The 24409-nt window shown below is 42.8% G+C and overlaps 1 protein-coding gene and 1 pseudogene across 4 annotated transcripts; both read left to right on the top strand.

The window, feature by feature from the left end:
• The first annotated feature begins 2721 nt into the window (after window positions 1-2721).
• On the top strand, window positions 2722-4095 carry LOC311042882 (glutathione synthetase-like; annotated as a pseudogene). Its single transcript has one exon. The product of its transcript is annotated as a glutathione synthetase-like (transcript).
• Window positions 4096-5056: 961 nt separating this feature from the next.
• LOC311052620 (phosphorylase b kinase regulatory subunit alpha, liver isoform-like) lies at window positions 5057-23988 on the top strand. Of its 3 annotated transcripts, none has more exons than XM_084067668.1 (32): window positions 5057-5152; window positions 5336-5435; window positions 6461-6619; window positions 8101-8148; window positions 8720-8888; window positions 9322-9404; window positions 9776-9856; window positions 10081-10179; window positions 10751-10897; window positions 11045-11098; window positions 11783-11905; window positions 12479-12574; window positions 12896-13003; window positions 13147-13225; window positions 14121-14255; window positions 14372-14481; window positions 15136-15280; window positions 15999-16077; window positions 16189-16337; window positions 16791-16961; window positions 17141-17250; window positions 17355-17491; window positions 17780-17942; window positions 18141-18220; window positions 18331-18409; window positions 18553-18682; window positions 19245-19346; window positions 19898-20016; window positions 21087-21140; window positions 21543-21779; window positions 22232-22432; window positions 22908-23988. In XM_084067668.1, the coding sequence occupies exons 2-32, from the start codon at window positions 5358-5360 to the stop codon at window positions 23079-23081; spliced, it is 3699 nt and encodes a 1232-aa protein (XP_083923794.1). In that variant the 5' UTR covers window positions 5057-5152; window positions 5336-5357; the 3' UTR covers window positions 23082-23988. The 3 variants fall into 3 exon arrangements, 2 of the variants coding, with proteins under 2 accessions (XP_083923794.1, XP_083923795.1); XM_084067669.1 differs by lacking the exon at window positions 21087-21140 and adding an exon at window positions 20406-20429; XR_014601531.1 differs by lacking the exons at window positions 22232-22432; window positions 22908-23988 and having other exon boundaries at window positions 20406-21140; window positions 21543-21636.
• The last annotated feature ends 421 nt before the right edge of the window (window positions 23989-24409 follow it).

The raw sequence follows: 24409 nt of genomic DNA, 5'->3' as shown, positions 1-24409 counted from the left end.
GTTAGAGGGGCGGCCTTGATACCGGAAAGTCCCTAGTTCGATTCCCCAATTCATCACATCAATCATGAATCACCGCTGAATAGCCCTTGAGCAAGGCTTCCATGCAGGGTCCGGCTGGAAACAAGCTTCGTGCTTAGTCCGACACCCTGGGTAAACAACAAACTTTGCTTTGCTTTGCTTTACTTCCTTCACAGATGTTACCAATGATACTAATGAAGACTGTTCCATTCTGGTCAAAGAATCAGGGTGTTGATATTGTGCACTCTGACTGCTAAACCAGTGGGTTTCAAACATCGAGTTAAAAATAAGGTTTCAAAGTGTGCTCCAGGGACCTGTCACCCTCATGGTTCCTTGAGGGGGTTCCAAATGTCACCTTAAAAGGTGTACCTCTGAGAGTGTACACCAAATCCATTTGGTTCCATTTGTACACTCTCAGAGTTATGGGGGTCCTTGAAATGAAAAGGTTTGAGAACCACTGTGCTGCATGAAATGGAACAAAGCCTTGATTAGTGTCATTGGTAAAACCTGTGAAGGAAGTAAGGAAGAGGCCCAATTTATTTCCAATATGGCTGGACAGCTAGCTGTCAGCTGCATACACACAAATTCATGTAAATAAATAGGTCTAAATCTGGGGTTGATAAATGGGTAGATTTGTACGTAGTCTATATTCTTATTCTAAATCACGGGAGAGCTGAGGCATAAATTGGATTTATCCGTTTTGGAATTCCTCTCCAATTTTGACTAAACATACAGAACAAATTATATTGTTAAAGACACTTTCCTTTTCACAAAGTAATCTGGCCAGGCCAATCTCAGCTTTGTACAGTGAAAATGTGGAGCTATTGAGAGATCATAATTACGTTATTATTATCTGAACAAAGTTAATTTACGGTTGGACAAACACCTGACATAAATACAATGTATGTGCTTTAATATGAGACAGTTGGAATTAAATGCTTCACTTTCATTGCATCATAGCAGTATGCCTCACAATACTCTGACAATGTACCAACGATCAGAAGAGCTAATTGTTCCCATCTTGAGTTTTATTTTAGTTTTTTATTATTTATCTTTGATTTTATATTACTAGAAGTTCGGGCCGCTATGCAGCCCTCACATCTAGAGTTCGGGCCTACATGGCCCTGAGACCTACATCGCACCACTGATCCGACCAATATGCTCTTAGGAGAACTGGTTATGGCTGAGTCATAGTGATGACGTGGTCCGCCGGCACTCTCATCAGCCAACTTTAATATAGGAACGTGCACACCATTCAAAGTAATAGGGCGACAGAAAAAAACATGGTGGCCCATTTTCTATTCGGTTTCTCAAGCTATTTATACAGTATGTATAATGGAAGTCAAAGGCAGTCGGAACAGGCTGAAACTTTGCCCAAATATGGAGTCATATAGCCTATACGTCATATATAATGTCATAGATTTCATTTCAATTAATTTCATGTGGTAAAACAAGTATAATAATAATAGTATCACATTATACTGTAGATCTAGCTCATTTGTTTGCTGTTAAGTATCAGTCAGATTCTCCCTATAATGTCGGCAGGTGAATTGCCAGTCGCATGCTGAAAGTCCATATCTGCCCAGTGTGGCAACCCAGGGGAATAGACCAATTAATTGTTTACTAACATTGAGACTGGATGCGCAGGTGATTGTTTCACGCAATCAATTTCCAACCTGTTGTTTCGGGGTGCGCTAGTTTCAGCACATCCCAACCCCCTCTTGTGCGTTGGCTAGTGAGGCGCGTCCTAGCGAGACCTGACAGAATGGGTTTCATTTAGCGCATACTGGTTGCACGCATACTGGTTCTTATGAGTGTGACGTCGTCTGTTAAGGGGTCTATACAGGTCACAATAAAACAAGAGGCTCAGAGTCAGTTGGCTTGTTAAATTAAATTGTCATTTATTCAAACGATTAGGGGAAAGGGGAATTGGGGCAAAAGCAACTTAGGAATCCTCCCGTCCGGGGCTTGGGCCTGTACATGCACTACACACAGGTTCCACAATCCTGGGGGTAAACAGAGAGAGAGAGCAGTGACTACTATGTTTCAGGGTTCAGTAGGTTTGGAGCTCAGTCGGCCTAGGGGGGAGGGAGAGAGAGAAACCAGGTGAGCCACAAGAGTATAAGCACATCCAAGGTGGTTCCAAGTGTTGGAGTTAAGTCTCGTACTCACTTGCAAGATGTCCTTCCTACTCGCTTCCATGTGGAACAGAGTGACGTAGCCTGCTTCCACATTCCTCCAAACTGACTCTCCAGCCGGCTTGTGAGCCGGCTATTTAAAGGCTCCCCTTGATTGCCTGACTGGCTGCAGGTGAGTCCATTGCCAGGCTCCCAGTGGCTGCAATACCTGGACAGGATAATACACTCCACCTACCACCTCCCCCAGCCTGAGCTTAGGGACCCGCCCTCTCTGTGGAATAGGCCTGGCTGTTTCCCCTGGTCTGCCACACCAGGCAGAAACTCTGTGCTCTTTTGATACCCCAATAAAATTGTATAGTGTGCACATCGAAAAAGAAGTGATCAGAACATGTGTGATCTCTTTTTTCTCCCTGAACCAATTATCTGACAAAGGTTATCATTCAAAATAGTGTATTCATACACTTGTCCCACCTAGCTCTCATTAACTTCAATGCATTCAACCTCCAGTACTGATTACTGAAACTTGTGCATTTGCGTGTAGCATTACAAGGACAGGTGAATAACAATGGCTGCCAAAGGAATACCAGAGGACATTTTGATGAATACTAAACTGGTCAATGACTTGGAGACAGTGGCAATAGATGCTGCTCTTATACATGGAGTATAGCCATGCGTGCCAAAGAGAGCCCCAACTCTTCAGAGATGGTGACTTATGCTCCTTTCACACTCTTCCCTTCCCCTGTGTCTAAAGCTGTGTTTTTGCAGGCTCTGGCAGTGCAGACGCACTTCAATTTGCTGGTGGACAAAATCAGCCAGGACTCTGGGTTTCTGGGTTTCTGGGAGAGGCTCTTGCCAGCACCATTGCAGTCGATGATTTTACTGGAAGGTTGTTCAGTATCTATCACCAGATTCAGAAAGAAGGAAGATCTCAGTCTATTGTGTTGGGTCTGAATCGGTCTGACTACATGTTGGACCTGAAAGAGGATAGAATTTCATCGCTGAAGCAAATTGAGATAAACACCATTGCTGCAAGTTTCGGGGGTCTCTCCTCACGGACACCAGATGTCCATCGGCATATTCTTAGAGTGGCTGGTCGGCTAGAGGAAAGCCGACGTGTTTTAGACAACAACCCAGCAGCAGGTCTGGCCAGGGGCATAGAAAAGGCCTGGGAGCTCTATGGATCAGAGACAGCGCTTGTCATGTTCTGGTTGAAGAGGCTCAAAGAAACATCTTTGATCATCGGTACATTGAGAATGAGCTGTGGAAGAGAAATATTCCTACAATTAGAAGACATCTTGAAAATGTATGTATGATAGCTTCCCTTGACCAGGACAAGAGACTATTCGTAGATGGACAGGAGGTTGCAGTAGTGTATTTCAGGAATGGTTACATGCCTCAGAACTACACCTCTGAACAGAGTTGGGAAGCTCGTCTGCTGATGGAGCGCTCTCTGGCTGTAAAGTGTCCAGACATCTCAACCCACCTTGCTGGAACCAAGAAAGTCCAGCAGGAGCTGGCCAGACACGGAGTCCTGGAGAGGTTCTTCCCTCAGCAGCCCGAGGTGGTGGAGCAGATCAGAGCCACCTTCACTGTCCTCTACACACTAGATATGGGCCCCGAGGGAGACCAAACGGTGGCAATGGCTTTGTCTCAACCACACCAGTTTGTCCTGAAGCCCCAGAGGGAAGGAGGCGGTAACAACGTCTATGGATCAGACATCTGCCAGGTACTGGAGCGAGTGAAGGAGAGCAATGAGAGGACAGCATACATTCTCATGGATAGGATCCGACCAAGTCCTGTGCACAACTACTGAGGCGAGGCTCACCTCTCAAGCTCAGCAGCTGTGTCAGTGAACTGGGAGTGTTTTGGAGCTTATGTTAGGCAGGGCAAAGACATGGTAGGGCAGCCGGAGTGTCTGTGCTGGACAATCCTCTCCTAGTTTGATACCTCACACCGGCTCCTGTTGGCCTCCTCTGGACTCTGTTGGAGCTGCACAACAGGACAAAGTCTTTAAGTCTCACTCGATTTCTATCGATTACTTTTTTTGATTAATTGAATTTTTTAAACATGTAATTTAGCTTTAGCACTATATTATACTTAGTCACACAGCGGTGTTGTGCAAAGTCAAAGATAGTAAACATAACAGATGTACTTCGCATCATGATGCATTACACACACGCGCACACACACACGCACGCACGCACGCACGCCCGCACGCGTGCACACACACACACACACACACACATTATTACTGATTTGATCTCTTCCTTAATTGTTGCACAATTTCCTATGTGAACACAAGATAAAGTGACAGTATAGCCTACAATGATCGTTTTCAGTCTCTTATTGTCTCTCCTCTCATGTCATGTCAGAGTCAAGACATTTTCACAAGTAGGTATGGGGCCTCTCACATACCATCATGGTCTTAGAATGAAATGTTGCAGTAAAATGTCTCATACATCATGATACTTCAGAAGCCATTTCATGATTTCAATCAAAATGGCGCAGAATTATGCAGGGGTAACGGTTTTTCAAAAAGGATTTTTGCCCGCGTTTTTCTGGAGGGTCTAACTATATACATTGTATGTATGTATGTATGTATGTATGTATTAGTATTAGTATTATTATTAATTCCTTACAAACTGGGCACCATTGAAAAGGAAAATAAACTATAACTGGCTTTCCAAGGGTATAAAGTGATTGGCCAAGAAGCATTGTTACATCAGAGACATAATCTAAACCAAACACATATTTCGAACTATTTTGAACTTTTTGTTCAACGTTTATAATATGCAGTTGCCATAGAGAGTATTAATGAGTTTAGTACAGCTTTATTATCATCAGCTAGCACCACCTGCTGGCGATAAATGAAACTAGCGTCTGTTGTTGTAGAACCATACTGTAGGCTGGACTGGAGCTGAAGTGAACGTGACACTCAGACCGCAGACCCATGCAGGAGGAGGACATCATCTGAACACACGATGGATGGACCACTGGTACGTTGTTGACATCGACAATGTTGCGATCGCTCGTATGAAATACTGAAATACTGAGCTAAAGTCTGTCGAATTTAGCTCCGTGCATTTATCATTTCATGCATATAGCAAATGATACCAACCATATATTGGCAATAATCCCCAATGCAACTTGGGTGGTCTGTGTGTGTGTGTTCTGCACAGTGATTGATCACCAGGCGTCATAATGAGGAGCCGCAGTAATTCCGGAGTGAGACTTGATGGGTATGCTAGGCTAGTCCATGAAACTATCCTATGCCATCAGGTAAGCAGTGATTTCATTGATTGAATACTTTATTAACAGTTTGCAAAAAGGTCGTGGTACGATTATACAAATGTGTATTCAATTCATTCATCGACACATTTAAAGACATACAATAATATGCAAGGCATCATCTATATACGAATAGCAACACAAAAATAATATGTACAGTAAGCAGTTGGGGTGTGGGGGGTTAATGGTGATCTCTGCTTACACCCAGTTTGATATGCATTAGATTTGATACGAATTTTGTCTGGGACCCCATTCTACACTATAACATACTCAGTGGATTATGGGTCCATTTGGTTCCATTTGTAGCTACCCTCTCAGAGTACAGACTCATAAAGCATCCATTTGGTTCCTATATCAATAATTTAGCTGGAGACCCCCTGGACCCCGACCCCCCCATGTTGAGAACCACTGATGTACTCTCACAATGCGCTTAATTGTTGTTAGCAGCTGATGACACATCGTTAGTTGTGTGGGGAAATGTCTTTAGGTTTAAAAAAAATGTATTTAAGCTCTATGTTGTGTTGTTTGATCTACACATTCAGCCCCCCCCCCCCCCCCCCCCACATGACATGAATCTGATTTTATGTACAATAGGTTGTGTATACAGTATTCTCTGCCTCCACTATGCTTGCTCTGCTTGAGCAAAGTTCAACCCCAAAATAAATAGGCTGATAGCTGGCAATGCCAGTTATGCCTTATCTGTTCACCACTTGAATTCACACTGTGCACTCTGTTGAGGGCCGTATTTAAAACTGTGACCTATATGTATACTGTCACATACAGTACGGTGACATATGGCCTACATACTGTAAATAGTCGATAGAAAACAGTTGTTTAATTATTTATTTTTTAGCATTGAACTTACTTATCTACACAAAATAATGATTGAACAGCTTTCTGCGTCGAACACTGTGTGTGTGTGTCTGTGTGTCTGTGTGTGTGTGTGTGTGTGTGTGTGTGTGTGTGTGTGTGTGTGTGTGTGTGTGTGTGTGTGTCTGTGTGCGCACGCATTCCAGAACCCAGTGACAGGTTTACTGGCTGCCAGTACAGAGAAGAAGGATGCATGGGTGAGAGATAATGTATATAGTGTGCTGTCTGTGTGGGGGCTGGGCATGGCCTACCGCAAGAATGCAGACCGGGATGAAGACAGGGCCAAGGCCTATGAATTGGAACAGGTAGGCTGCATGTAGGGCTGGGTGATATATGGACAAAAACTAATATCACAATATTTATAACCAAATACTTCAATACCAATATTGTGACGATAACATTGTATGATGATGATAATATATTATTCTTTCAAAAATAGTGAAAATCTCCAAGCTCTCAACGCATTGTGAGCTTGTAGATCAGCTGTTTTAAGTGATTCAAACCAGGAAAAGATATCCAAAATAGTCTCATATCATGATAATGATATTTATCTAATATCGATAAATTGGCCAGCCCTAGCTACACAAGAGAGAGAAGGAGGCAGTGTCTACACGCCACAGTTGACTAGTATGACTGTTCTGTGGGGAAATCCTGCTATGGTAGTAGTGACCACCTTGTTTTTTCTCTCTCTCCTTTATTTAACAAAATGAGTCCCATTGAGACTCGTCATCTGCTCTTTTGGGAGGAAGAATGCCAGCTCTCATGGAAGTGTCATGGAAGTGTCCTTCACGGTGCCATTATTTAGAATGGCACCGTGCTGGGGCGCCCGCTGGCCTGGCGGTCCAGGCGCATACCACATACTGTACGTTGGTAATCCAGCTTGACAGCGTGTCGTGAGTTTGACTCCCCGGCTCCCACGGCCTTTGCTGTGTGTCTCCCCCCCCATCTCTCTCCCCATTTCCTGTCAGCCTACTGTCCTATCAATAAAGGCATAAAAAGACCCCAAAAATATCTTCAGTTTACAGTTTAGGCCTAAATAACAAACTTAACCATCAAATTCAGACAACTGCACAAACAAACATGTAGGCTACTCACAACAAAGAGACGCACACGTGCAGGTCTGCACAGTAGGGACAAAACAGTAGACTGATCCTGACTTTATAGCTGGGCCTTGACTTGATTGCTAGGGGCTCCAGCTGACTGACTAATTAAGAGATCGAGGTCAGCTGACCTTGCCAATCAGTGGTAGCCTACTCCACTGCCTTCAACTGGCCTTTTTCACAGCCGCCCCCAAATTCACCAGGTGAATTTGAAACATATTAATAAAGGCATAAAAAGGCCCAAAAAATATCTTCAGTTTACAGTTTAGGCATTTAGCAGACGCTCTTAATCCAGAGTGATTTACAGTAAGCAAGGACACAAGATAATACATCATAATACATCAAATCCATAAAAATAGTAATCTAATAATTAAAAGTAATACATAGTAAACCAATAATCTAATAATAACTAAACCAAGAACCTATCATCAGCCTACATTGAAACTATACACACTATAGGATGCCAGGCCAACAATGGAAAAAAAAGGCAGGGGCAGTTGCCCAATGATGGCTTAGTATATGAAAATGTGCTAATGAAGCCCTCTGTGATGGAATAATTAAGTCAAAGTACTGATTATCCACTTTCAACCTGGCATCCCTATTTTGGGCATGTCATAGTTGAAAAGCTTTGAAAATGTTTGAAAAGGGCTTAAGGGGCTAACTACAGTGTAATTGTTTCTTGGCAGAGTGTGGTGAAACTGATGCAAGGACTTTTGCAGTGCATGATGAGGCAGGTAAGTCACTCTAGTGCCCCATTGCCCCCCCCCCCCCCCCACCAATCTATAACAATCAACAATTTAAGCCAGTGGTTTCAAACGTTTTGATGTCAAGGACCCCCAAATGAATATGTATTTGGCCAAAGACCTACATTTGAAAAGATTTAGTGGTAATAATGACCCCTTTCAAGAACTGTGTTGAAAAATATCCAAAATGTCTCACATCTTTTCAAGATTTTTTTTTAAAATTGCAGATCAACAAGTTCACAATGTATCACATCACCACGTGTTGTGAGCTTGTAGATCAGCTATTTTCAAAGAGCCAATGTATACAGGGTTAGAGTGGTTAAACGTATTTTGAAGCTATATTAATACATTTTGCTGAGGACCCCCTGGAACCCTGTCAAGGACACCCAGGGGTCCCTGAACCCCACTTTGAGAACCACTGGTTTAAGCTGTCTCTAGGTAGTATTTGTATGCTCTGCCATTTCAATGATGCTATTCTTGGTCCTGTCTGACACATATTTGAAAGAAAACCATTAGGGGAAACCTGGCTTCATGACCAGTGAGCTCCTGTTTGTCACTACAGGTGGACAAGGTGGAGAAGTTCAAACACACCCAGAGTACGAAGGACTGCCTGCATGCAAAATACGACACACCCACCTGCGCCACAGTGGTGGGAGACGACCAGTGGGGCCATCTGCAGGTGGATGCCACCTCCATTTACCTGCTGCTCCTGGCACAGATGACTGCCTCAGGTAGGCTGGATGTTCTTACACTACAAAATCCTAAGGGGAAAATCGAATGGACAGCTGAGGATCTTGCTGTGTGCATAGGTGACGGATGTTCATGATTGTTTGTCACTGTGTTACTGGCCATGTCTGTTTGGAGGTAGCCCTCCCCAAAAAATACTATTGAGTAAAATACTCAATAGTTTCACGATTTTCTAAAGTTTCAAAAACAGCGAAAATAAAGTTTCAAAAATATTTATTTAAAAATAAATGTATAAAATATGATATTTGCGCCATGCTTTAGACCTTGTGCCACCGATCGTCTAAATAGGACCCTGAATGTTAATTTAACTGAGAATGTACAAATGATATCCTACAGTACATGCGTACACTCTCAGAGTTACAAATGGATAAATGAGCACTGATTGTACTGTGTTGCATGTCACGTTCTTTTGTGCAGGTCTGCGTATAATCTCCAACTTGGACGAGGTAGCCTTCATCCAGAACTTGGTCTTCTACATAGAGGCTGCCTACAAAGTAGCAGTAAGTACAGTAGCACTCTCATAAGGTGGGAGAGATTCACACATCACAGTAAATACAGAGAGGTAGAGGCAGACACTTATGGAAATTGGATGGACAGTAAGAAGAAGACCCAGGTCTTATTAAGGGAGGGATGTTGCAGAGGACTAATATTGTGAGAAAGGGAGGGGAGAAGTCAATTTGCTGGTATAATGAAGAACATTGATATTGTGAGGGGCAGGGGCCTTGTACAGTACGTATCTGGTGAGAGAGTTGTAAGCATGGGCATGTGAGAGAGGGAGTTTAAGCAAGAATCAAGAGTTTAAGCAGCAAGAGAAGGCTGGAGTTAAGAGACTGGTTTAGCGGTGTTGCCATGATGATCTTTGTTCCTGTAGGACTATGGGATGTGGGAGCGAGGAGACAAGACCAACCAAGGCATCCCCGAGCTCAATGGCAGCTCTGTGGGCATGGCCAAGGTATGTGTTGCACATCTCACTGTTTCACTGTTACCTTCAAACCCTGAATGATCACTGAGTGATGCATAACATCAGCATGAAATCAAAACAACGAAAAACAAGAAAGTAGATGTATTCATTTGTGTGTGTGTGTGTGTGTGTGTGTGTGTGTGTGTGTGTGTGTATGTGGTGTGTGTGTGTGTGTGTGTGTGTGTGTGCGTGCGTGCGTGCGTGCGTGTTTACAGGCAGCTCTGGAGGCTATAGATGAGTTAGATCTGTTTGGGGTGAATGGAGGGCCAAAGTCAGTGATCCATGTTTTACCAGACGAGGTGGAACACTGTCAGGTACGACTGACCTGCTGCCCAGTGTTCTCACTGACTGACATCTTCACCGTCTTCATTAAAGTGACTATTTACATGGACACCATTTTGTCCTTACGTCAGCATGTGTAACTGATATGTTTACTTATCAACCTCTCATTGTACAAAGGGCCGGGCAATTAATACAAAAATATATCCAAACTGATATTTAGAACCAATAACTCATGTAGGTTAATCGAATAATTGAGAAGCAGGGTTGTGAGCTTGTAGCTCAGCAATTTTCACTATTTCTTTGAACCCATTAAAACCGATAAAGCATTTGTGTCATTTTAGATTTTAGCTATATATATATAGCAACATACGTTTTTCAGAAAACTCTTAGGATTTAGAACAGTGGTTCTAAATGGGGTTGTCCGCGACCGAATACATATCATTTTGGGGGTCCTTGGCATGAAGAAGTTTGAGAACTACTGATTTAGAAGGCATTTGCGGAATCGGCCTCAGGTCTTAAGAATCGTTCATTATTCATAATTGTGGCAAAATAATGAAATAATGGTGATATTGATTTGAAGTCATGTCTGTATCCTCTCCCCAGTCCATCCTGTGCTCCATGCTGCCAAGGGCCTCCACCTCCAAGGAGATTGATGCTGGACTTCTGTCTGTCATCTCATTCCCTGCCTTTGCAGTAGAGGATGCTGACCTGGTTGCCATCACCAAGTCTGAGATAATAAACAAGCTACAGGTAAACAGTCTACGAAGAAAGTCTCAGACGGTTAATGTAGCAGTAAAATGACCATCTAATTAATTATTGCACTATTCCACTCTGTTCTAGGTTGTTGTTATTGGATAATAAGCACTATAACATTTCTACTGTTCCACATGCTTTCAGGGTCGATATGGCTGCTGTCGTTTTATCAGGGATGGATACCGTTGTCCTCGAGAGGTACCGCATTCTTTGTCCATCCTGTTTTCTGAAGTTTATTCAAATACATTTTGTAGAGGAGCAAACCAGAAATAGGGATTCCTAAAGGCCAATTCATGCTTTGAGCGACAAGTGTCGACCGACTCATCACTGATGGCGAAAGGTAGCAGACACTTCATAAAATGTTGCATACTCTTGATTGGTTGGGAAGATGCACAACACTACGTCCACTTCCTAATTTACATTTTGTGGCAACGCTATCTCGTCACAGACATTATGAATGCTCAGAATTCTGAACGTTGAGAGACATGTAGCGTGATGTGTCATTCAACACCTTTTGCTCCAAGCACAAATTGGCCTTATAGTAAGTAGGACAAAATCAATTTGGATAACATAACACGATGCTGGCATAATTGAAGCTGCTACGGGGAGACAGGAGAGACACTTCTGCCTGTTTTAAGACTGAATGTGTGACTAATTCAGGGCCATTTACCGCAATACAGCATTGACCACGCCTCCAGGTCTTAAGTTAAGACATAAGACCTGGTAATTAAGATGTGTAAAATAGGGCCCAGTGTGTACTAGATTAGCACATACTAAATATTTACATTTCTCTTCTTTAAAGTGAATGTACTGTAAGTCTGTTTTTACTGCACGCCTGACAACATAATTTGAGCTGGAAGGTGCTTTGCGTATGTCTCCCAGGACCCCTCTCGTCTGCACTATGACCCCGCTGAGCTGAAGCTGTTTGAGAATATAGAATGTGAGTGGCCTGTGTTCTGGACATTCCTCATTCTGGATGGCATCTTTAATGGAGACCATGTACAGGTAATAGAACAAAGCACAGAGTCCATAAGGAGCATGTAGTTTTGCATTCAGTCACTTAAAGCAGCGATTCTCAAAAATGTTGGCCACGGACCCCCATCTAAAAATATTTTGTGAAAGGGACGCCCATACAAGATTTGTGTTGTTCAAATGTAACATAAAATCCCACATTTTCAAGTTTTTTGAAAATAGCAGATCTACAATGTGAGCTTGTGGATGTATAGGGTTTAAGTGGTTAAACTGATTTGGATGCTATATTAACACATTTTACTGGTGACCCCCTGGAACCCCCCCAATGACCCCTGGTTGTCTTACTATTACTGACGACCAACCACCATTTTCCTTTTTTTATTTTATTTTTTGATGAAGTCATTTGATTCATTTAATTGCAGCATGATATGAAAATGAACTTGCAGAGAGTTGAAACATTAAACATCATTGTTGTGTTTTAATGCAATTTAAAGTGCAGATTGATTTGAAAAGTGTAATAAAATAGCCCCTGGAAAGAAATGATTGACTGAAATTCAAACGTCCAGGCGTAAATAAAACACTTAGATTGGCGTGTGTTCTACACAGGTGGAGGAGTACCGCGAGGCTCTGGAGGGCATTCTGATTAGAGGGAAGAATGGCATCAAACTGGTGCCTGAACTTTATGCTGTACCACATGAGAAGGTATTCTATTCTATTCTTGTAGATACACAGTAAAATCCTCAGGGTTCATTTAACTGAGTGTACAAATGAAAACAAATGGACATACAGTAACACTCACTTTTACAGTGTTAGGTATGGCCATCTTGTATGTACTGTATAACAAAAACGAGCAACTCCTTGTGATTCTTTCATTGGTGCACATCATAGGAAATCGACACTTCCAGTATGGCTTTTGCTTCTTTGCAACAGCATCTGAGCTGTCAGACACGGATGCACTGAAATGGTCATCAGGTTTCATTCAACAAATGAAACGTAGAACATGTTACGTTGTGCTTTTTGCAGATGGAGGAGGAGTACAGCAACCCTCACACAGTGGACAGAGTGGCCTTGGGGCAGCTGCCCCACATGTGGGCACAGTCACTCTACATCTTAGGCTGTCTTTTGGCTGAGGTAAGTCATAGGGAATATTATGTGGTGAGCCATATACTCCTATATAGACCACATTCACATGGTGACCATTTTGCTCTGACCTAATAATAAAGCTATAATAAACGTAGAGTAAAACAGATTCCATCCTTTGGCTCTCTCATCAGGGTTTTCTTGCTCCAGGAGAAGTAGACCCGCTCAACAGGAGATTCTCTACTGACATCAAGCCTGATGTTGTGGTTCAAGGTCTGCCTCCATTTTCTGCCCTCCTGGGACACAATAGTACTGTGACTACTGCATTATTTGCGTGCATGTGTACTTGTTTAACTAAGCTTGTGAGGGCCAAATGTCCCCACAAGTATAGTAGAATTTGAGAAATAGACATTGTGAGGAAACTTTTCCTTGTCCTCACAAGAGAAATGTTTGCTTTATGTTAAAAAAAAAATCACACCTGTGTGAAGGTAGCGGCGCCTTTGATATATTTTGTCATAGATATGTGTTTCTACTAGAGAAACAATATTAAAAGGCTTCCAGTGGCACTAAATAGTGCCATTGGAAGCGAATCACCAAATGCATTCCAAGGTAAGTGGCAAAAACTGATCTGTCATACGTTGCGTCAACGTTCTGATTGGTCAGGCTCGCCAAGGTTCTGATTGGTCAGGTCCGTCAACGTTCTGATTGGTCAGGTCCGTCAACGTTCTGATTGGTCACTATTCATGACATCACTATGTTACTATTCATGACATCACTATGATGTCATGAATAGTGACCAATCAGAACGTTGACGGACCTGACCAATCAGAACGTTGACGGACCTGACCAATCAGAACCTTGGCGAGCCTGACCAATCAGAACGTTGACGGACCTGACCAATCAGAACGTTGACGCAAAAGCCAGGTATAGAGGGCTAATATCCGCTCTATACCTTTAGCGGCTAGCGCCGCTAAAAAAAAAGATGGGAAGTTAGAGTAGGCTTACAATTAGGAAAAGATTCAGGTTGGGGTTATGCTTAGGATGCTTAAGCATTTAGAGGTTAGCTTTCGAAGTTCGGGTTGGAGTTATGGCCAATTCCTTATTATCGCACGTCAGTGTCGTTCACTGAAAACAGCTGATCTACAAGCTGTGGGGTGTGTGTGTCCAGTCTGTGTTCTAGCAGAGTCAAAGGAGATCCAGGACTTGTTGAAGGACTATGGCATCGAGGTTCAGACAGTATCAGAGGTGTTGCCCATCAGAGTCATGCCTGCTCGCATCCTCAGTCACATCTACGTCAAACTGGGTACCAGTCTCTGTCTTCTTGCACCAGCTATCATTAATAGTAGCATTGCTGTGAGTGTGTTTGACTGCCTGCGTACTGCATTATGTGACTGTAAGCACAATGTGTTGTTTCCACAGGACACTGTAAGAAACTGAATTTGAGTGGGAGACCCTACAGGCATATTGGAGTTCTGGGAACTTCAAAATTATACGAAATCAGAAACCGGACCTACGCATTCACTCCTCAGGTAAAACACTAGTCCTTAAACGCTTGTGATTTGGGCTGTGAAGGTGAACAGTGCTTCGATGCGACGTGTTGTTAATTTGAAGATCGCTTGAAGAGCTGTCTGTCGTGCAATGGAGTATAAATCAAGCCCGATCAATACTTTGTTGCACGCTGGTGTCCCGTGCCAAAAATAGCCGAACTACAAGCTCACAATGCATTGCATCTCAGCGCGATGGCATTTCTTTTCTTTTCTTTAAAAAAAAAGAAGCTATTTTGTAGGGCTTTTCTGCCTTTATTTATAGGTATAGTGGAGATAGACAGGAAACAGGGAGAGAGAGATGGGGAGACACATGCAGTAAAGATCGTCTGGAACGGGACTCGAACCCGCAATGCACTGTCAGGCTACTTTTGAGACTAACGATCTGGGCCGCGATGGCATTTCTGACACATAAACTCACTAATTCACTCACTCACACACACATAACATGTTCTGTTTTCCCTCAATCACTCACTCACTCACAAACACATACTGTAACATGCTCTCTGTTGAGAGTGATATAGAGTGATATACAAGTGATATGGCCCAGGCCTACTGGAACATGCTCTCTGTTTTCCCTCATTCACTCACTCACACACACATGCTCTGTTTTCCCTCATGTTGGTGTCACGGCTGCAGTTCTTGGACCAGCATCATTTCTACCTAGCTTTGGACAACCAGATGATAGTGGAGATGCTGCGTACAGAGCTGGCCTACCTGTCCTCCTGCTGGAGAATGACTGGACGACCCACACTCACCTTCCCCATCACTCGCAGCATGCTGGGTAGGACTCCACTCTACCATCCTCACATGGTGCTCAGCCTCCAACCTCCATATCCTTGCTGTTGGACTGAAACCTTGTACGTCAGGAAATGTACAAAAAAAAACTGCGTTCTAATGGATCCAATGTAGTTATTATTTAGACACAAGCTCTTGTTAATATCTCTCATTGATTCAATATTTATAAAACCCACAGACACATTTAATCACTTTCGCTTGAAACAAAATTCAAAAGTTGCTACTTTTGCATCACACTCTTAAATTAAGACCTGAGGTAATTCTTTAAAATGTTTTCTAAATCCTAACAGTTTTTTGAAAAAGATCTAAAAAAAATGTTTTCAAGTTTTTTCAAAAATAGCAGATCTACAAGCTCATAGCGCGGCACTCGGTGCCGCGCTATGAGCTTGTAGATGTGCTATTTTTGAATAGCCAAAGAAATCTAAAGTGACACAGATGCGTTCCAGGTCTTAATGGGTTAAAAAGTTGAAATATGGAGATACATGGTTTCTGCCCAACAGCAATGATATATGTGTAGAAATAGTATAAATGAACACTGTATTGATAGTTGGTTGGTGGCTGGTATTTGGATGGCATAAGTGATCCCCACTAACAAGGAAAAGAATGGGGGATAACTGCGATACTAGAGAGGAGAAATCTTGTGCATGATATCTAATAACTACTAAGTAGTCATGATCATTTTCCATTTCTTTTGTGGCGATCAGTTGAAGATGGCGAAGGGATTGATCCGTGTATCCTAGCAACCATGAGGAAACTACAGGATGGTTACTTTGCGGGAGCCAGGTTTGTCCGGTTCTGTGACTCTTAATTGGACATCATAATAGGAAAGGTGTGAATGGATGGAGGAATCAGTGAACATGTTCTTCCTCCTGGCTGCTGCTGCTGCTGCTGCAGGGTGCAGCTGTCAGACCTGGCCTCCTTCCAGACCACATCCTTCCACACACGGCTCAGCTTCCTGGACGGGGACACCGAGGACAGCTTACTGGAGGATGAGGAGTACGGCGGGAGCTACGAAGACGAGGACGACGACTGTCAGCCCTCAGGTTCGATGACGACGATGACGTCAAGTTCTTGAGTGGTGTTTTTAGCCTGTCGTTATCTAGCTGTGTACAGCAGTGGTACTCAAACCTTTTCATGTCAAGGACGCGCAAATCCATATGTCTTTGGCCGCGGACCCCCATCTGAAAATATTTTGTGCCAGAGACCCCCTGAAGAGAAGATTTGTGTTCAAACATTCTTAATACTTTCAAGATTTTATTTTTAAATGTTCAAAAATTGCAGATGTACAAGCTCACAGCGCGGCACGAAGTGACGCGCTGTGAGCTTATACATCTGCAATTTTTTAATAGCCAACTTACAAAACATGGATTAAGAGGTTAAAATCATTGTGATGCTGTATTAACACATTTCTCTGGGGACCCCCTGGAACCCCCTCCCCCCAAGGACCCACTTTGGGAACCACTGGTGTACATTACATGGACCCTTCTCTCCTCCAGGTGGATCAGGAGACACGTTTGACCAGCACCTCACCCAGCTGCTGCAGAGCACCTCTGCCAAGCCTCACCTCCCTCCCATCAGAGGGGGGCAGCAGCATGTGTTCAGTGCTCAGCACACTACCAGAGACATCCTGTCCCTCATGGCCCAGGTTCAGGGTCTCAACATGCCCAGTGAGTTGCAACTGCTATTTAAATCATTACTTTATTAGTTGGTATGTGGATGTGTAAAACTCAGGTTATTTGGTGTGCGTGTGTGTGTGTGTGTGTGTGTGTGTGTGTGTGTGTGTGTGTGTGTGTGTGTGTGTGTGTATGCGTGTGTGTGTTTTATTGTGTGTGTGTGTGTATTTCAGAGTCATCCATGTATCTGCCTGTGACTCCTGTCATGAGCAAACACCGCAAATCTCTCAACCTGCTTGGGGTTCCTTCTCTCCAGTACAGTGCATACGCAAAGCAGCTCAAGGTTAGCACTGTGATTCCTGTGGATATGTACACAGTAAACGGATCTTTGATTTAGTGATGACTAAATTGTGTGTGTTTGTAATGTGTTTGTGTTTCATGTTCAAGTCCCACAGCGCTGCTGACCTAAACCTGCCCAAAGACTCCCAGGGGAACACAGACTTTGCTGGACTTGTCCGACAGCTAAGAGAGTGTCCCACTTTGCAGGACCAAGCAGACATCCTCTACGTTCTGTACATCATGAAGTATGAGCATGCGTACACACACACACACACACACACACACACACACACACACACACACACACACACACACACGCACACACGCACACGCACGCACACGCACGCACACACACGCACACACCAAGCAGGGCCTGCACCACACTGTTCATTATCCTTGCCTGGCTATAATCACTGCTGCCATGATCATTGCGCTCGTGTAAAACACAAAAAAACAAAGCATGTTGTCAGTCTGTCTATCAGGCGTCTATCACTTAAATGACAGACTGTCCTGTGCCGTTTCCGACTGATCAGGGGATCTGATTGGCTGGTGGAGGTGTCAGGTCCTGCCCAGGGAGGTGCCAGTGTGCGTGGCCTGCTGGAGGAGCTGTACGTGCAGGCTGGACAGTGTAGAGAGTGGGCTCTCATCAGATACATCTCTGGAATACTACAAAAGAGAGTGGAGGTTCTGGCTGAGGTCAGTACACTACTGGGCTTTTGTTTTGTAGTGTAAAGCACTTTAAAAAAAAACAACTATTTGGAAAGGTGCTATTTGAAAAGTTTATTATCATTATTATTATTATTATTATTATTATTACTGTATGTGTGGTTTGTTGCTGATTGAGACCCATACACTGATTAATTATCAGAATACCTCATTCCATCTCTTCCACAGGCCTGCACAGATCTTATTTCCCACCATAAGCAGCTGACAGTAGGTCTACCTCCTGAGCCCAGGGAGAGGGTTATCACTGCGTAAGTCATCATTCTGGCTGGCAATGTGGACATTTTTGGCAAGACATATACAATAGTACATGCTTAATGACACATGGGTGAAATACTTCCTATTCCCTGTATGCGTCCAGTCCACTTCCACCAGAGGAGCTGAACACTCTTATTTATGAAGCCAGCGGTCAGGATATCAGTATAGCTGTGCTCACTCAGGTAAACCTATGAATCAAACAAAGATTGTATTTGTTCTTCAAGACACCTTTATCCCTGCGTAACTTCTTTTTTTTCCTTCTTTGTGTGTGTGTGTGTGTGTGTGTGTGTGTGTGTGTGTGTGTGTGTGTTTGTTGTTACTATAGGAAATCATGGTGTATCTAGCCATGTACGTGCGTTCCCAGCCCGCCCTGTTTGGGGATATGCTCAGACTTCGAATAGGACTCATCATGCAAGTAATGGCCACTGAGCTGGCACGCAGCTTACACTGTACAGGTAGGACTGCACCTCCATTTTGTGCACTAAGAGAGAAGCGCACATGTGCAAAAACGTCCTGTTATTGAAATATACTGTACAGTAGATATTAACACATACACATCCTGAGTATAGAACACACTTTGCTGTGTATACTAGGGCTGGGTGACTAACTGAAAATATATTGAAGCCGATATTTAGTACCAATAACCGACTTAATCCTGTTCTTGTAGGTTAATCGAATAATCCAGAATTCTTTATTTCTTATATACCAACGAATCGACACAAACAAATTCTAAATGATTTTTTATACTAAATCAATTAGTCTGACCCTGTCTTATACATCATTGTACAATGGTGGCCAAAAAGAGTGAAAATAGCTGATCTACAAGCTCACATCGCAACGTGTTGTGAGCTTGTATATCTGCTATTTTCACTATTTTGTTTTTAGAATCGTTCATTCATCCTAATCGAGGTAAAAGTTTGAAATAATTGTGACACTGATTTGAAGTCATATCAGCTCTAGTGTACACTATATCGTATACAGTGAAATGCAATGCAAATACATGTGTTGGCTTCGAAGGGGAGGAGGCGTCGGAGAGCTTGATGAGCCTGAGCCCATCTGACATGAAGAACCTGCTGCACCATATCCTCAGTGGCAAGGAGTTTGGAGTGGAGAGGAGCGGTAAGTGTGTTCTCTTTCTCCTCACTACTAGGAGAACTGGTTCATGGTTCAAGTTTCTACAAGTCTCTGAATCTGGGAGTTGGAGGTCATGCAGTCTCAGTTGCTAAGCACCTTACTAGATGTTGACCCTGACCTTAACCACACCAACCTTATACCTAAGCATAGCCAACTCATGCCTAACACAACCATTTATAGCCATATGCCAAAATGTACCCTTCACAAATGTAATACCTAAGCTTAATCATTTGTAAATTATTTAGAATTGATTTAGTATTGAATGATTTCTTTAAGTCTGGGTAACTCAGTCGGTAGAACAAAGTGTCACAATGTGACGCATTGTGAGCTTGTCGATATGCTATTTTGACACCAGCATTAATTATTTTTGCGTTGGCTATTCAAGAGTAGCAGATGTACAAGCTGACACGCTGTGAGCTTGTATATCTGCTATTTTTGAACATTTTTGAAAAATCTACTGATTTAGAAGGCATTTGTAGAATCGGCCTCAGGTCTTGATGGGTTGAACAAAGTATAAATCAGTCAATATGTTTCAGTGCGCCCTATCTATTCAACTGCCACCAGTCCTGCCATCTCTATCCATGAACTGGGTCACACTGGAGCCACCAAGACAGAACGCAGCGGCATACGTAAGCTCAAAAGTGACATCAAACAGGTAAACAAGCATCAAGGACACAACATAAAACAGATAGATAATCAAAAAGAGATCATGTGAAGCTGTACTTGTACAGTATGTTGTGGCCAGTGGTGGACAAAGTACTCAACCCCAGTACTTGAGTCAAAGTAGTGATACTGAGTCCTGGTCAAATATTACTCAACTGCATGTGAAAGTTGCTCTGTCAAATTTGTACTTGAGTTAAAGTGCTGAGTACTTGCTTGTAAAAATACTCAAATATTCAAAAGTACATGCTTTTAAATGTGCTTAAGTACAGTACTCAAGTAAAGGTACTTAGTTACTGTCCACCACTGGTTGTGTCACAGTGGCGTATTTTTATCTCTTCTTTCCCTCACTGAATAACGCTGTCTCCTTGGTTCCCATTTCAGTTGGATGACTCGCGGCCGCTAAGCGTGGGTTGAGTTTGACAATTGTCTCTAGGCATGCGGCTGTTTCATCTCTAACCCAAAAAGCAGCGAATGAACCTCAGTCATTCACCACATGCTGCCTCTTAGTTGACTTGCACCAGGGCCCTGCAGGGCTCACATTAATCCCACTTCACAAACTCACTTTATATGATAGCACTGTTTACTGCAGGCACAGATCTACTCTTGCTGTTGTTAGTCATTGCTGTCATTGACTGCTGATTGTTGAATGTAAGTACAGTGAGTCAGTGAACTGGAGTCAAATTCCATTTAGCCAATAAACCCGATAATCGTTCCTCAGCCTTCCTGTTACAAAAGGAGAAAATCCCTCAGTGCCCAGTTGCAAGCACCTCACTTGAAAATAATTCTCTCCTGAGAATGTTGCTTTCATATTCAAAGATTCAGAACCACAGTGACACAGGATATTGTCATGTTACAAACTAAAAACGGTACTTAATCCAAAACCTGCGCTGTTTATCCTGCTTTCAGATATCTGCGTCATCTAAAGACATTCTTCATTATTTCAGCATGAAATTGCGTTGGTTTATTGAATTGTTTTTGTTTTGTTTTCCTGTGAGTAGGCATGTTGGACAATCAGTTTATTTGATGTTCCTGTCAGCTTCTGTCATCTCTGTCTATCTGTAGATTGTTAGCGGTGGCGTTTCCCTCTGTAGTAATGTCACTTCACCTCGGTCTACGGTAAACCATTTCAGCCTATTATTTGCTTTCAATTAGTTTAGGCTTGCTAAGCCTAATTTACTTGCTCTAATTTGATTATAGTAACCTAGTGTCATATCTTAGGATGACATGTGCCATTCGTACCTTCATCATATTATAATTTATATTCACCCAATCAGCCAGTGTCACTCGCTAAACTAATTAGTCTGCTCATCTAACTTGCACTGCTTTGCACCCTGGAGCATGATAACTGTATGTTTGATCTCTTACTGTACAACCTGATGATAGTTTAAGTCTCTTTTCGTTATGTATCTGTTTGTCAGTGAGCAGTAGAGAGAATATTAACATGGGTGTAACGTGTGAGTGAGCAATAGAGATCATATTAACATGGCTGTAACCTCGGATCCTCCTCGGTCCACACAGCGTTGTAGCAGCCCCTGCTCCACCCCTAGTGGGATCCTGTCCCCGGTTGGCACCGGTCCAGGTGACGGCCAGCTTCAATGGGAAGAGCGGCAGGGCCAGTGGCTGAGGAGACGGAGGCTGGACGGTGCTATCAACAGAGTGCCAATGGGTTTCTACCAGAAGGTCTGGAAGATCCTACAGAAGTGCCATGGCCTGTCCATCGATGGATATGTGTTGCCCTCCTCTACCACTAGAGAGGTCAGGTTTTTCTGCTGTTGCTGAGATTTTAGAGTCGGTTCTCAAACATTTTAAGGACCCCCAAATTGATATGTATTTGGCCGCAGACCCCCATCTGAAAAGGGTTTGTGCCACGGGCCCGACACAAGAGAAGATCTGTGTTCAATTCTTTAAAAAATATTCCAAAATAGCTGATCTACAAGCTCACAACGTGTCGCATTGTGATGCGCTGTGAGCTTGTAGATTTCTACTAGCTTAAGTATAAAATAGGGTTAATGGTTAAACCGATATCGATGCTATATTACCACATTTAGCTGGGGACCCATGGAACCCCCCAAAGGGCCTCTGGGGGTCCCCAGACCCGAATTGAGAACCACTGATGTAGAAATAAAGGGGTGAATGTTGGATTTCCTCAACGATCTAAAGCTTGTGTGAATGCCTGTGTACGTGCGTTGGTGACCTGTGTACCACAGATGACCGAGGGAGAGATCAAATTTGCCGTGCATGTGGAGTCTGTTCTGAACCACGTGCCTCAGCCAGAGTACCGGCAGCTCCTGGTGGAGACGGTGATGGTTCTGGGCCTGGTGGCCGATGTGGACGTGGACAGCATCGGTGGGATCATCCATGTGGACCGCATCCTGCACATGGCCAACGACCTCTTCCTCAATGACCAGGTATGACGTCATACTGTAAAAGCTTTACAGCTTTACACCAACATTGTTCTTTTTGGTTTTGTTTACTTTGTTTATTGGATTTTCCACAGAAGCATTCAACGTCAAAAGTTGGTACTATGCAGATACATAATAGTACACCAACATTGTTCTAGTATTTATTTATAATTCACTTCTGCACTTATAGATCAAGTATTTTTAAAGATCGCTATTTCCATTTCGCCAGTAGACTATCGCCACAGTAGTCGATAGGCCCACAAGCAGCCATCAGGATGATGCCGATATACAGTGTAGTCAAGCTTTTCCACTGAACACCGCATTGTGATTTTTGTGACTTCATTCACAAACTGCTCACACTGGAACTTACTATCTACTGTATAGCCAAAGATTGGACAGGCCTTCACCTTCACCATTATTACACACTGTCTTGTTTTGATCTGGATACATCTGTGACATCCTTTGACATTCCCATCCCTAGATATCGCTCAGTGCCAGTGAATATTTCCTGGAGAAGGACCCAGCCACTGGCATCTGCAGCTTCTTCTACGACAGTGCTCCTAGTGGCAGCTACGGCACCATGACTTACTTGTCCAAGGCTGCTGTCACCTATGTACAAGACTTCCTACCAAGTTCCAGCTGCCTGATGCAGTGAAGGGTAAAATTCTTCCTTTATACCTAGTTGCACACCGGTGTCACCCGCCAAAAATAGAAGATCTACAAGCTCACACCGTGTTGCATCACCATAGGCTCTATGCAGCACACACAGCGATGTGAGCTTACAGATCAGCTCATTTTGGCGCATGACACTGGCACGCAACTAAGTGCATTATAAATCAGGCTTTTAACTCACAGGTATCACTGCTCTTAACTGTAACTGTGTGGTGTTTGACTCAAGGATGTGCTGACCAAAAGGCAGCTCTTATCATAACCTCATAGAACTCCTGAGTGCTTCTCAACGTCTCAATGAGCATTTAATATTTGGTATTATTAAATAACACGGCACGGTTTTGGCAAGTAATTTTAAAACCACTATTTTGTTTTTTTATTTTTGTTTCATTGTATTTGTAACTCAGGTCTATAAACCTATTTATTGTTTTCAATATAGCATTTAAATGTGTTCTGTTTACAACCAATAACTAATGTTGCATATATTTGCTGTCAGGCAGAAACCTTGTTCCTCTTTAATTAAACGTTTTTACAAGCTCACAACACTGTAAGTGTAAGCTCACAATGCAACGCATTTTAGATTTAGAAAATGTACGTGTAAGTGTGTCTGTGGGTTTTGAAATGAAAAGTATTAACAAGCGCTTGTGACTAAATAATAACTACATTGGATCTATTAGAACAGTAATACAGGTTATTTTTCCATTTCCTAAAAAGTAACACTTTTGGACATACAAGATTCCCACCTGACAGCGACAATATCATGTAGTTCACGAGTGAGAGACCACTCCTCTACTTAACTGATTTATGGGAATGAAATGAGATGAGTGTGAACTGGGCTGAGGAACCCAAGGTAGGGCGAGAGAGAGACTCAGGGTGGAGGAGAAAGGAGGCGGTTGGGGTGGAGGAGGACGTGAAGCAGAACAAACAGGCAAGTCAAGCAGGTCAGTCACAGGTGTACAGTAGTCATACGGTGGTGATTAGGGCTGCAACTCTCGATACTTTTGTAAGCGATTATGCTATCGATTACTTTTTTGATTAATCAAATAATCAGGAAGCGTGGGTTTTTTAAATATATACATATTTTTTAAAAGTATATATCAGCAAATCAATTACGCACTTAAGTATTTTACTTCATCGCTCAACAGTATGTGCAGAAATAGTTACAAGACGCGTTGTGAACTTGTAGATTGACTCTTTTAACTTTTACTCTGTATTTGTTTTTTAAAGCATTTCACATTTAATGCCCAAAATAGGGATAGATTCTTAATAGATTATTTGATTGAATTATTGTTCATTGTCTATTTTGTACAATTG

This window comes from Gymnoscopelus microlampas, assembly GCF_963454915.1.
Source record: "Gymnoscopelus microlampas genome assembly, chromosome: 1".
NCBI classification, from domain to species: domain Eukaryota; kingdom Metazoa; phylum Chordata; class Actinopteri; order Myctophiformes; family Myctophidae; genus Gymnoscopelus; species Gymnoscopelus microlampas.
This window is presented reverse-complemented; position numbering and strand designations above follow the sequence as displayed.

Coding starts and splice junctions, on each gene's coding strand:
- LOC311052620 (XM_084067668.1), top strand. CDS start 5,358: ATGAGGAGCCGCAGTAATTCCGGAGTGAGACTTGATGGGTATGCTAGG. Junction 6,620..8,100: donor AGGCCTATGAATTGGAACAG/GTAGGCTGCATG, acceptor GTTTCTTGGCAG/AGTGTGGTGAAACTGATGCA. Junction 8,149..8,719: donor TGCAGTGCATGATGAGGCAG/GTAAGTCACTCT, acceptor TTGTCACTACAG/GTGGACAAGGTGGAGAAGTT.